Genomic DNA, 13,648 nt, shown 5'->3' on the forward strand with positions numbered 1-13,648 from the left:
AAACTGTAAGCATGGGAACAACAACTTCTGTTTCACACCAGCACACGCTTTGCAGGAAAACTGCTTAAAATTGATTTATTTGACACATGTTGTCTTAAGGCCAGTGGTAGGGGTTCACGCTATAAGCTAGCCACGGTTGCTACCTTAGGACTTGTATGTGTAAATATTTCGTCACATAGCATTTCTAAAGCAAACCTCAGGGCTAATTCATTAGCGGCTCACCTGGAGTTACTTTGAGCTATCTAGGAGCTAGCTAATAGCTAGCACATTGAGGAAGAAAGGCAAAGTTGTGCAGCACACAAAGGGACAAACATATTATAGTTACCTATAGACAAAAGACGGATAGGCTGCTGATTATTAGGCTAGAGAAGTTATGACAATATGAGACTACATCACAGATTATTATATGGAGTGCTGAGTTCACAAACGGAACTAGGCAAGGGCATATTTATAATTTACATATGTTTGAAATTCTTCCCTCTGTTGTCTAATATTTCACTTTTCCCTGAATCTATTGCCTCATCCGTCATGTGTCCTTATCTGCATGGTAATGCTATAGTAGTTTATTTGCATTTTTGTCACCAAAACAAGGACAGAACCAGCATTAAATCATACAGTATACGTGTGTAATACTGACACGTACACACAAACACACACACATATTTAAATTAGTGGCAGGGGAACATGTTTAATTACAGTCTACCATGCAAGTGACTCGGCTGGGAACGGGGAAAAAAAACACTTGATAACACTGACATTTACAATCTGCCTCATTTATCAAAAGCTGCCAAAGCAGAGTCAAAGAGGGTCATTACATTGTAAACATAGATTAACTCAACTCGCACTAAACCCACACAACATCGTTTGAGAAATGATTTTTATTTTGAGAAAATTGCAGATGTCAGCATGCATTTCCCTGGACTCTGTCAATTAATTGTCTTGTTTGCTGGCCGATATTTGTGTGTATGGCGCGCGTACATGTGTTTCCTGAGCAAACGAGAGCCAGCATCGGTGCTAAATAGCTGGCACCTTCACCATGCATTTCCCTGGCCTCTTCCTATTATTTGTCTCATTTGTTACCCGGTGTTCAAACGTGTGTGCATTCACCTGTGCCAGAGATATTAGCCACACTTTCATAGTAGACAGGATTTGACAAACTGAGCTGAGGTGTACTCGCGTTTATTTTGGATAATGTTACAGAGTGAATCCAAAGGGCTCATCAGAATCTGACAGACCTTTACTTAGTGCCAGTCATTCTGCGAAGTCCCAAAACGACTATTGATCACTCTTGCTCATTTACAAGTTCTTAAGGACACATCCGTGATGCGGGGAAGGATAAAGTGAGTATTTCAACTAGGCCCTTCTTGAAATAGTGTTTAAGCACAAGTATCAAGCTTTGAACCAGATGTCACTTGGAGTTGAGTTCCCCTTTAAAGACGTCCCAGCATGCGTAGGGGCAGCACATTCAAACCCACAAGAGCAGTTTCCTGTCCATTAAGGAGGCATCATGGGGATGTGTGAGTGGGAGTGCGTTGAGGATCGGAGGAGCCGAGTGGATTCGGCCCAGGGATATTCTTCAGCGGCTCCTCGGCTCTGTTGCTGCAGCTACGGGACGCTTCTGAGTGTCAGCAGCTGGCAGAGGCACAGAATGCCAGGGAGAAGATAAAGGAGGTATACGAGGAAGAAGGGAAGGGTTGCATTTAATCTCACTATTTATTTTTAATAGCATGCAGCTGCTTTGTTCTCACTTTGATCATCCGCAGTCCAGGTTGACTCAGCTGAAACCCAGTGGAATGCATTGGACACACACAGAGAAATGTACACATAATGTATTGAAGCTGAACACGTCTCAGGTTTTCTTTCATCTCATTTATGTGGATTTTTGCATATAATGACCAAATCCCTATGCATTGCACTCTTTTGCGCCGCAGACACACTTGTGGGTCTTCTGTGACGCATGGTGGCACCATTAGCTGCGTGCAAAGAAGGTGTGACATGTGGGTGGTTCACACTATCCCTCTCAGTCACCCATTCACTAATGTGCAAGAGTTCTGACTAAGCGGTGTCTAAAGGACAGACCCCTCACTGGCTTCCTATACAGGCAAACAATTCCAGCTGTTTGCATTTGAATACAACTATCAGGTTTATTTGTATTGGGGATTCAATGTTCAATTGTTCAAATGAGATATCATCTTATTAAATATGTTCTAATTTGCATTCATTTATAGTATGAAATAAGTATCTATGATATGTTGTGACAATATTTTTGTTTAATTTTGAAACAATTTTGATTTCGTAAGGACATTTTTAAAATCTCCCCAAAATTGTTTTTTTTTAAATAAATAAAATGTTATATACATTGGGATAAACAAACCACTCAGACTATAGAAGGCAATGAAACTGAAAAAGTTGGTGTATATAAGTGCTAATGAATTCAATGTTCCATACATTTTACAGAAAAGGTGAAAAGGGTTAACATTATGACAACACAATGAAACCTCAGTTGGTACACTACATTAGTTATGTCAGGAAAATTCCTTTTTGTATTATAAGTTTACTCAAATGTTATGTTTAAATTGGCAAATTAGGCATTATTTACTGCTAACTTTTGTTGAATCAAAGACAAATACAGTTTAATGACCAAATAAGACAAGTAAATGAACCCACATTGACCCAAGTAATTAAATGAACATCTATATGAGTATTTGAGATGTTTCTTTCTACCAGTCTAAGATAATCGTATAATTGACCGGTGCATTGTCGAGATTTTTCTTCATTCATTAAATTAGGTCTGCAAAGGTAGTTGCATTGTTCACTGTTGCTGAGTAGTGATTTGAAGTGGTCAACTCCAGAAATCCCATTTATTTCTTTGCAATGCCGGTTCCTCTCCTCCCGCCATGAAAGATTTTGCAAACACGTCACACACAGTAGGAAGCTGCTGCCTCTAGAGGACTCGTCCCTGAATCTCACTGAAGAGGGCACATTATGGGAGGCTGCTGCTGTTCTTGCAAATACTTGGAAGTAGTCTCTCCTTCAAGAATGAGAGTAAAGAGGAACGAAATATGCCTCCTCCTCACCACCCAGTAGTACATTTTCCTTAACAATTAGGTCTTGAATAGAGGCAGTGGAGGCAATCATACACGTGTGAGTTTTGCAGAGTTTTTGGACAAAGCAATCATTGGCTGGGGTAGTAATTTGTCACTTCGAATCGGAAGGAGAGAAGGGAATGCAGATTAACATTAGCATGGCCTTTTATATGTTTTCCATTGACTCGTATGGGATTCAATCGGCTCAGTCTGATTGTAATAGCCAATACTTGCACATTTACTCTGTCAGGATGAGGGGTCAAACCTATGGAGCTCGTAAAGTGCTTATCAAATGTGTGATATGATAACTAAAGCAACAATACAGGAACAGCAAGGGTGATACCAAAAAAACAAAGATTCAGAGACAGCAGGTGAGAAAGGTGTGACAGTAGAGCAGAAGAGGAAATAAAACATGTGATGGATGGGAAGTTTTCAGAGTGAGGAGGGTCAGTAGATGAGGTGGAGTGTTGTCCAGGCAGTGAAGCAGGCAGGTGGTGTGTGCCGGATTCTCGGTGTGGTTTCCATCCCTGGGGGCAAGGCAGCGGAGGAGAATGGAGTGGGGCTCATTGAGATCCTTCTAAAAAGGAAAGGCCAAAGCTTTCTAGAGACTGCAGTGGCTGTGATAATGCCTGCTGTCTGGAGGTGGACCTGCGGGGAGGACACACCCCTGGGATGTGCTGAATGGGAGCCGCAGAGAAGGACCAGGAGGAAGGAAAGGAGTTTCACAGTATGGGTGGAAAAGAACAGAGAGGTAACAAAATAAAGATAGTATGGAGCAGGAGCGAAAAGTGGCATAAAAAGAGTTTACAGTATGTGGTGAAGTCACAGGTCTATGCAGACTTAGGGAGTACTGCATTAAATGTACTCCCTAAGTCTGGGAGTGACATGTTTAAATATAATAAGAATAATAACGTGTTTCCACTGCACTATTTCTTAATGCTCTTATTGTCTTTTATTTTTGCAAAGCACTTTGAATTGCCTTGTGTTTAAAGGTGCAATATAAATAAACTTGCCTTGCCTACATTTAACAGTATCACGTAATCAGGATACCAAATGATAAGATAAGATAAGATGTACTTTAATGAACCCAATTTAGGACACTTTTGTAACTGTATTCCTGTTACATAAAACAGTTGTAATCAGATTACCGATACATTAACAAAATGTGGTATTACCAGCAATATTACAATGTGCAAAAAAGAGAAGAGCATATTGTGTTGGCAGATTTGACTTCTTCTTTGTAAACTGTATTGTTCTGTAGGCTAATACTTTGAATGGGAGCCTGCATTTGCTTTATGGTTTTCACTTTCTTTGGTTCATCTGTTCTTTATTAATTTAGTAGATGAACCCATATGCTCGTAAAAGAGTTTGGTGAAAACTGAAACGAAGCATTTTCTGTGAGCTCAGATTTGATCTTGGCTTTTTCAAACTGTGGTATGTGCCCATGTGTTGTGCTGATAGGCTACTGCCTGAATATGCTTATTGAAAGGCAGGTTATAAACATATTTTTGATACATAATATCTTGCTGTCTTTGTTCTTAAGGTTACATTGTTCTGTTATCTTACATAATACACTTAATAGTTTTATTTGTATTCATTGACTCTGCATTTGATATTGAGCTAATCCAAATGTGACGGAAAGTAATCAATATACATTGCTAGTATGTTTTGATACATGGATCTAGTAATTGAATCAGAATACACTTTTAAAGTTACCCTTACAACCCTGGGTACATACATATTTAAAAACACTTCAAACAAACCCACTGAAAACTGAGAAACAGATATTTTTATATTTAAAATAAAGCCAACATGCAGTCCTTGATAAGTCTATGTGAATGACGTTTGTACTCGTTTACATTTTTGCGATCTCTGATGTTTTTGGAAGACTTTATGGTGTTAAATAGTGCACACTTGTAATGAGCTCTCTAGACTGCGGCATGCTATGGTGAGGACAGAATGTGTTTTTTGGCTGTGCTTATCCGAGCAGACTAGGTAATAACTGTGTAATGGGGAAACAGTGCAGTTTAGATCCAATCAAAGCGGGGTGTCTGTTGGAGTACACAAGCAAACCCGCTTCATCAAAATCTGCAAGGAGCCGTTTGGGACAGCTAATGTTCAAATGTTGAAACACTGAAAATAAACCAAAGAGAAAAGGGTTCACTAGAAATGTTCAGTTATTATTAGAATTTATAAAAAATGTGAACGAATGGGGACTTTAACATTATAGAAGTATATTTTTACAATACAACGGCAGTTTCCTATCAACGCCAAAGGCTTTTTAAGGAATCTGAACCACAAAAGGACCATTCATATACATTTGTATATACAGTATGTCGTTGAATTAGTCATTTAGAAAGATCTCATATCTCAGGAATCCTGTATCAATGTAACCTCGGTTTCTTGTCAACAACATTTTTCTAACGTGCCTCGAAAAAATCAAACAAAGGAGAAAGGTGTTGATGAATTTAAGTGAACTTGGTCTTTATACAACAGTGAAACTATATCAAACCATACTCTTTAAGCTAAAACCTTACTATTTAAAAAGACTTCCACATACAGCAGCAGGCACGCTACTATTCTGTGCAAGTCTCACATGTATTTAAAAGCCTTTTACATAGATATAATACAAATGTTTTGGAAGTAGTGAGCATACTAAATGAGACTTGAATTATATTGTACAGGTTGTGAACGAGTGATAAATATGTGCTGTTGTCAAAGGAGGCATGTAACTCATCAAGAATGTTCAGGTTCGTGATTCATTGTTCACTCAGGGACAATATTTATTTTATAATCCATGGTTACATGGGACGAGTTATTGATTTTCAAATGGTTCTTTTATGAGAGTACTTCAATAACTTTCACCTCATGAACTCAACCTGACATTTCTATTCATTTAAAGCTGATTATTGGTTGGTAGGTAAAGGTAATATAAAATGGATGCTCTCAGGGAACTTAAATGGGAGCAGATTACATTTTGTCTTGTATTTACAGTAGGGGAGATGTCGAGTGGTAAAGGTTATTTTGTTTCATTTTTTTCAAGCGGTTATCTTGATACATTTGTTTCAGTAAACGCGCTAACTGCGGTAAACCCTAAACCTAGCAGTTCATGTTTTTCATCCATACATGAATCTACTGTGTTGATGTCATACACTTTCTGTAGCTATTTCTAATGAATTGGGCTAGGTATCTTGCAAGCTATGTGTGGAGAATCCACCTACTGAGCTCAGATTTGTCCAATACTGTAGCTGTATATGGGTAATACAACAGACTTTTTTTTATCAATTCATACATTTGAGTTGTGGATGGTGACACAGGAGTGTGGAACATGTATTACTCAGTCAAATTGTTAAAGGGGCCCTATGATGCTCATTTTCAGGTTCATATTTGTAATTTGTGTCTCTACTGTGACATGATTACATGATTCAATGTTCAAAAAGCTCTTTTTTTGTTCTCATACTGCCTGTGCTGCAGCACCTCTTTTCACCCTCTGTCTGAAACCAGAGCCCAGTCTGCTCTGATTGGTTAGCTGGCCGAATCTGTTGTGATTGCTCAACTGCTTAGCGATGTCCCGCCCCTAAGGCTATCACGTACAATGTGTTGGAGTGCTAGCAAATACAAGCGCAAGTGTTTCATAATGATGTCATTGTGTTAAGGAAGTAAACAACGTAGACCAATCGATGCAAAAGGGAAAACCCCAAAAAGGATAATAGGGCCCCTTTAACTTCCGGAATACTATGAACTTTAACACTACACTGTACGTAAACCCCTTGCACAGATGCACAGTGAGCATAATGCTAGGCCTTTATATCATTAGGAACATATCGCACAATCATTTCTAAAAAGATGCAACTTTCCTTTTCTGAAAATTGGGCAACAATTTGGCCAACAAATTCAAAGTTGTTGGAGCAGGAAGATATGTTGGATGTAGGAGGAATAGATTATCAGTAATATAACTTTAGGCAGGCCTTAAATAAAGGTCAATAAACATCATCTCTTCCTCACCTCCTTTTAAAGCGAGCAAACAGTTTCTTAATGGATTCGAAGGTAAGTCCGGAGAAAATATTTCATGCCCTGGAGGCATGGAGTAGCAAAACACAAATATACAGCATCCCAAAAAGAACTCAGACACACTCCAAATATGATTCCAAAGGGAAATGATGCTCCTTTTTAAGATGAATTTACGCTTCAGGAAACACTGAAATTCCAGTAAAGATTTTCATGCATAATGATGTGCAGTAAATAAGTAATTTTAAAAGCAATGATATCTTTGGAGGAGGCTACAACTGCAGTTAGCTGCAGCAGAACTGATGTTCACATTTAGAAAATATAGTGAGAAAAAAGCCATTATGTTGATACTGCTGTATGACTATTATAAACCTGAACATTTGTTTGATAATTAAAGCAAAGTGTTTGTGTTCTTAGAGTGTTATCCAAGAATTACATCCCATAATCCTCGATTTGGCTCGGGGCACATCCTTAGGACATCTGCTGCAATACTCTTTATAATTTGCACCGCATAACTCAATGCAAATGATCTTTCAGAATTACCAAAACAGCCCAAAGAAATGTACTTGCAAAAATGTACACGGTGCCGGCATTTGTGCCTGAGCAGTGTTTTGCTTGCACAGGATAATGAAGCAACATTGACAATCATCAAGATAAATGTCACTGGATTGTGAACTAAGCTGTAGGTAAGACGCAAAGCTGCTACAAAAGAAACTCAGCAACAGTAGAATGAGTTGACATGTTTGCAGAAGTTGTGCCTTTGTATGACTCACTCCCTTTTGTCTCTTATGACTGACATTAGGCCAGTCAATATGCATTTACACAACACAGAACCTGCATTTGTGTTAAAAAATAACCACTAAAGCAACAACAAAAGCTTTGGAATGACCTCAGAAATTCTCAACACGATTCATGCTCACCTAACCGAAACAACATCATTATAATTTAATCAAAGTTAATCATATTATTCATATATGGTGTGGCCCAATCATCAATATCTAATATTGCAGGTCAATTAAAATATCAAACATCCCCTTGAAAGAGATGAATATTTGATAAAACCACAAGCACCTTATGAAAACTCAGTTCTCTGTCAAAGAAAAGCAACTTTCTGTGTACCATCTTGCCTGTAAACTACAAGCTGCTCAAACTAATAACACATTGTTTCCATCGCTCACTCTCTCATGCACTAGTTACAAAAATATCTGGTTGAAAGATGAAGAAAACTCTGCTGCTTCTCTCCCTCTGTCTTTCTCACTCTAAGTCCTTCTCTTTCTCCCTCCTCCCGTGGTGTCACAGTCCATATGGTGCTGCAACACTGTTGGTCTCCTGTGGCCACACTTCCCACGATGCATCTGTGACTCTGGGCTCTCTGAGGGAGTTGATAGGCTGGGAGGACTGTGGTATCGACCAGCTATCTCCTGGTGTGAGGTCAGCTCAGTGCAGCAGCGGAGTGTGTCTGGACAACTCACACCACTGACTTCTAGTCTACTGTGCGTTCCACCAATCAATCCTCCATTTTTCTATCGTTACCATTGACTCCACAGAGAATACATATGCTCTTCTGTGTGCCATTAAACATTTTCTTCTTTAAACTTCTGTCAGATTGATACATTTCTCTCATTTTTGTTCAAACCACGCACAGTCCGACATTTATCTTGACAGTTGCTTCAAGGTAAATGAAGACGTCCTATTTAGAAAATCTCTTCAAGGACCCTCAGAAACACATTTATTCTCTTTTGAGCTAACTTTACAATTATTCCGCTCTCTTCTGTATTAGTGTGTTGTATGGCCCTGAGCTCTCTTCCCTTGTCTGTGTCCATGCAGAGAAAACAGAGCTTAGCCCAGATCAATCCCATTGAGTCGGACTCCTTTCACCAGCCAGGGATCAATAATGCCTGTTTCATGTCCCTCTGCAATATCCACGTGTGCACACACACACAAGCAGTTTAAAGACATGCCTATGAGAACAGACCCACCCCTTTAGAGTTGACCTATCGGCCTATTGGCTAACTTGCTCCCCAGGGGATACAGAAGTTCATTATGACAGGCTTTCCAGTGCTAAAGGTCTGTATTGGTCCTTTGCTGCAAAGTGCAGCATTTACAACAAATGATTACATTAACAGTTCGACACCGAGGCTTCGAAACACACCGAATTTAAAAGTATACAGTATACACCTGAAAAAGCTATACATGTGCAATATACAATATGGCTGGTGAATGTGTGAATGCAGATGTTTAGGAATCAATGAACAGGGTTGGAAGGGCTACAAGTGTTGAGCTATGCTCGGCTTCATCATACGTGCTGGACAGAAACAAGACTTACCTACTGGAGCTGCTGAGATAATTGGTAAATTGGTAAAGGAAATTGTCTTCCTTGAGTTTTTAGTTTTTCTTTTTAGTTGCAATTGGCAGCTTTCATTATCTGTCACATCGAAATGTTTATTTATAAACCTGGAAACTGAAATAAGATATTTAAAATTAAAAAAACATATTTTCCATACCTAATTTTTGGCAAAATCTTTTTATTGGGTTTCTTAATAACAGGGAAATTAAAAGATTGATACCCCTCTTGTGTGTAGTATAAATATGATGCTAACAAAAGCACATTGTTAGCTTAGCTAGAACTGCTAGCTTAACACACAGACAGGAAGCAAGGGGGAAACAGCTAGCCTGGCATTTCATTAAAAAAGAAAAAATCAGCTGTTATATTGCCCGTTTCTAATCCATACAACATTTTCAAAACAACATCTGCACAGAACCCATACATCGACTTAAAATGTTGTATGAATTAAACTTACAAGATATAACATGTAGGTTAGGGTTAGGGCTAAATTAAGCTAACCAGCTAATGAATTTGGCTGTATAGTAAGCGTACAGACGTGCAGTTAAATCACCTTTTTCATCTCACTCCTAGCAAGAAACCTAAGCATATTTTCCAACATGTTTGAACTTAGTCATAAGATTAACTTGATTTCCTGTTTAATGTCACCAGTCCAGCACAGTATGGATCAAGCCCACAATCACAGTGTAATAAAGCATTTGAAGGGAATGCTTTGCTCCTCAAACTCACCTTGCCTGGAGTACTCATCAGCCTCGTGGTGGACAAGATCAGTCACACAGCCGCCATAGTGCAGCCTCTGCTCATGGTCGAAGGCCTTGAGCGTCTCGCTGGAGCTGTAGGACTTCTGGGTAGGCACACGGCACTCATCTGTGTCCAGCGACGAGGTGTTGTACTGGGAGTCTTTGGAGCAGCGACCCCTGGTCAGGGAGCGGTTCCTCCGATCCTTCAGATCCATGTCGAGGTTTAGTTGGGTGGGGGATTGAGGGTAGGGATGCAAGGAGAAGAGATGGAAGTGAAGGAAGAGGAGGAGGTGGTGGGGGAGATGGAGGGGCCTCCTAGCGGGCCTCCGTAATGTCAATCTCCACTTCAGTCACCTGGAAAACAGAGATAGAGAGAGGGAGAGAGTGGAAAAGAAAGCAAAGAGGTTGGTACAAAATTAATGGATGCACTGCTGTGACTCACTCTTGCTTTGCACTCCCCGGAGAATCCACAGAGAAAGTTAGGTAAGAGGGAGCGCAGCGAGTGGACATTTGAGCAACCAGGCAAATATACATCACATCGGAGTATTGATGCGGGTTAAGTAAGGCTATTGTGGGGAGAAACAGAGCTGCCAGTGCTGTGGTCCACCGAGATAGTCGACCATCGACCGGGCTGAGGAAAAATGGTCAGCATACATTTGAAATCTACGACACAAACGCCATCCAGTCATCTTAAACGGATGTCAGCCACGCATGACTACAGACACACAAAAGTGGGCAAAGATGATGACAAGAAAAAGCAGAGAATGGAGAAAGTGGGAGGAAATCCGAGAGGAAAGAAGGATGGAATGATGGGAAGAATAATGGCAGATTATCAACGCTGGAAAAAGGTAAAGAGCAGGAAACTAAGAAGGAAAAGCAGCCGGATGCAACAGGAAGGATGGAAGAAGTAGAGAAATGACTTGAGGGCATTGCTAGTCTCTCCCTCATTATCAGAGTGAGAATGAATCCCGCTCCCTTAGAGGCTGTAAGGGATAATCAAACACAGCCAGACGCACATACACCCAAACACACACAACACAGAAACAAACACGTTCAATAGCACGTGTACATTACAGGTGGAGGTACCTGTGCTGAGATAAAAGCATTACCCGGTCCTGACTCAGCTTGTTACACTCCTTGTACACAGCTACACACATATGCCTCATCTGTCCACTGCTGTTGCATCACATCCCGCCCAATTCTAATCCATTCAAATGTTATACTTGTGGATGCAGATTATACATGATTATGATGCTAATACAGCATGATACTAGCGCGGCGGCCTTGAGCAACGCATTACATTAGCAGCTAAAGATCAAAGTACAACAATACAACAACCAGTAGTAATTGACAGGAATGCTTCCAGCAGCTGCCTGTATGGGATATTTATGGTAATAAATAGGTCACCCATGTTTCTATCGCTTCGGGCCGAGGAAAGTCTGGTCCACCCACCGCATTACAGCGTAGCATTGCATTTTCATCAAAATATCTCTCAGTCTCGACACAGTGTTTATTGATGTCAGAGCGGGGCATTTATAAAGAATGGGCCCCATTTGATTCAGAATATGTGATGTAACTAATTGCATGCTGGGACGGAGTTAGAATGAGACAGGAAAAACATAGGAGAGAGGAGGAAACTAAATGTGAATCAATCTATTCAATGAGGGCCCATTTTAAAATGCTTAGAAGGTAGTATTGAAAAGTGCCCCGCTATGTCCATTGATTAACAGTAGGTATTAACTCTCATAAAGAGCTCATTATGCACCGGCATCCATCACACAGGCTATTAGCAGTTCAAACTTAATGTGTTTGTACCTTGAATGGAGGGCGAGGAAATATAGAGGCCCACTGGCTCTGAACATTTTTAGGACATTCTGACTGGCATTATGCTAATGGAAGGGCTTTGTGAGTTTGCGCGAGTGTGTGCACTTTATGTTTAGTGCATAGAATAGAGGTGAGTGTTATGATAACAGTTCAGATAAACTGCCTTCAAAATAGGTTGTGTTTTTATTGTGTTCAGGAGAAGATTTTGGCTCTTTTCTGAAATTTTCCAAAATGTCGTAAGCTGTTGACGTACATTTTTGGTGGATGTTATGTGAATATTGTGTAAATTAAGTTGTCTAGATTTGGGATTTATATGAATATTTTTGAAATATTTCTGAGGAAAATGTGGATATTTCCAACATAATTATTTTTTACCTTTATCATTTGGCATACAGCTAGCTTGATACAGCCTAACTAACGGGTAGCCTCTGTAGCTTCTAGACATCAACTTGGCGTCCATGTAGCCATTGCCTGGCAGCTGTGCTATATATATTGTTCACAAGACTTGTATGTTGTGACCACAAGCTCACACGATCCATTTTAGGCAGCACTTGATACAACTCTTTGTGGTTTAAACACAGACCTGCTTATTAGTCTAGTTTAACATAAAGAGGATAGCATTGCAAGAGTTAGCATGGGGAAGCAGGTAGCCTGGCTTCTTGCTGAGTTAGATATTTGAGTTACACTACTTAGTGGAACAGTGGCAGGATCTAGGAGGCATCAGGATTGTGTGGTATTTCCTAAAATAAATTGTTGCCAAGACAACTTATTCTAGTCTTTGTGCTAACCTAGCAATTGCTCCTGGCTCCAGCACTGTATTTAGTGCACAGATGAAAAAGTAATGATGATAACCAACAACCTTACAAGGCTGATAATATTGAACTATATAAATATATACTTATAATATTGCCCTTTTATTGTGAAAAATAGTCAACAGGTGTGTATGGAAATGACAGTAGAAGGACTTGAGTAATAGTGTGCGGGTTTAAAGTTGAGTAGAAGGAGAAAAAAAAGAATGAGAGATAGGTGTCGAAAGTGAAGAAAGCCAAGGGGTCAATTAGGAATCTAGAACACATATAAATCACCTTCCACCCATGCAAGAGTTGTCTTCAAGGTCGCAGAAGCACACTATACACACACACACTTCACTTTTTTGTTAATTACTCCGGTGGCAGCTGCCTGACCCCCCATAGTCGTCGCACTGTGGTAGATTATCTCATTTATCAGAGGTATAATGATTTATATCATTATGACTCATGATCTCATGGTATGCTACCAGTCAGTAACACAGATACATGCATATTCATTAAAAAAAACACCACACAGGACTTGGCACCCACATGAACCTGTGGCTTCCACGACAGTCCACAAAGGGTGGTTAGACGAAGGAGAAAATAGACACATGTGTGCGACCGTGAAGTGACCATGAAATCCAGCCTGAATGAGAAATGTAATTGGAAGACGACAGGGAGGGTGGATAATTCATTTTCGAAATTACAGAGGTGAAGTTTGGTACAGATAATGACCTTACGACTGCAAATAAGAGCTTGGGAAGAAAAATATGGAAAATGACACAATGCAATTCCACTGTAACTAGAAATCACACCCAGTTAATAGGAAACTAATGACATCAATGGATTAGCGAG

General features: G+C 39.9%; 1 protein-coding gene across 2 annotated transcripts in view; it reads right to left on the bottom strand.

The window, feature by feature from the left end:
• Positions 1 to 10,393, bottom strand: part of tenm2 (teneurin transmembrane protein 2) — a 161,735-nt gene extending 151,342 nt beyond the window's left edge. For both annotated transcript variants that reach the window (XM_034121462.1, XM_034121461.1), the window contains exon 1: positions 10,168 to 10,393. In XM_034121462.1, the coding sequence (XP_033977353.1) occupies positions 10,168 to 10,393 (226 nt within the window). The remainder of the gene's footprint in view (positions 1 to 10,167) is intronic.
• Positions 10,394 to 13,648: the final 3,255 nt, after the last annotated feature.

The sequence above is a fragment of the Trematomus bernacchii genome, unplaced genomic scaffold (assembly GCF_902827165.1).
Source record: "Trematomus bernacchii unplaced genomic scaffold, fTreBer1.1, whole genome shotgun sequence".
Classification (NCBI taxonomy): domain Eukaryota; kingdom Metazoa; phylum Chordata; class Actinopteri; order Perciformes; family Nototheniidae; genus Trematomus; species Trematomus bernacchii.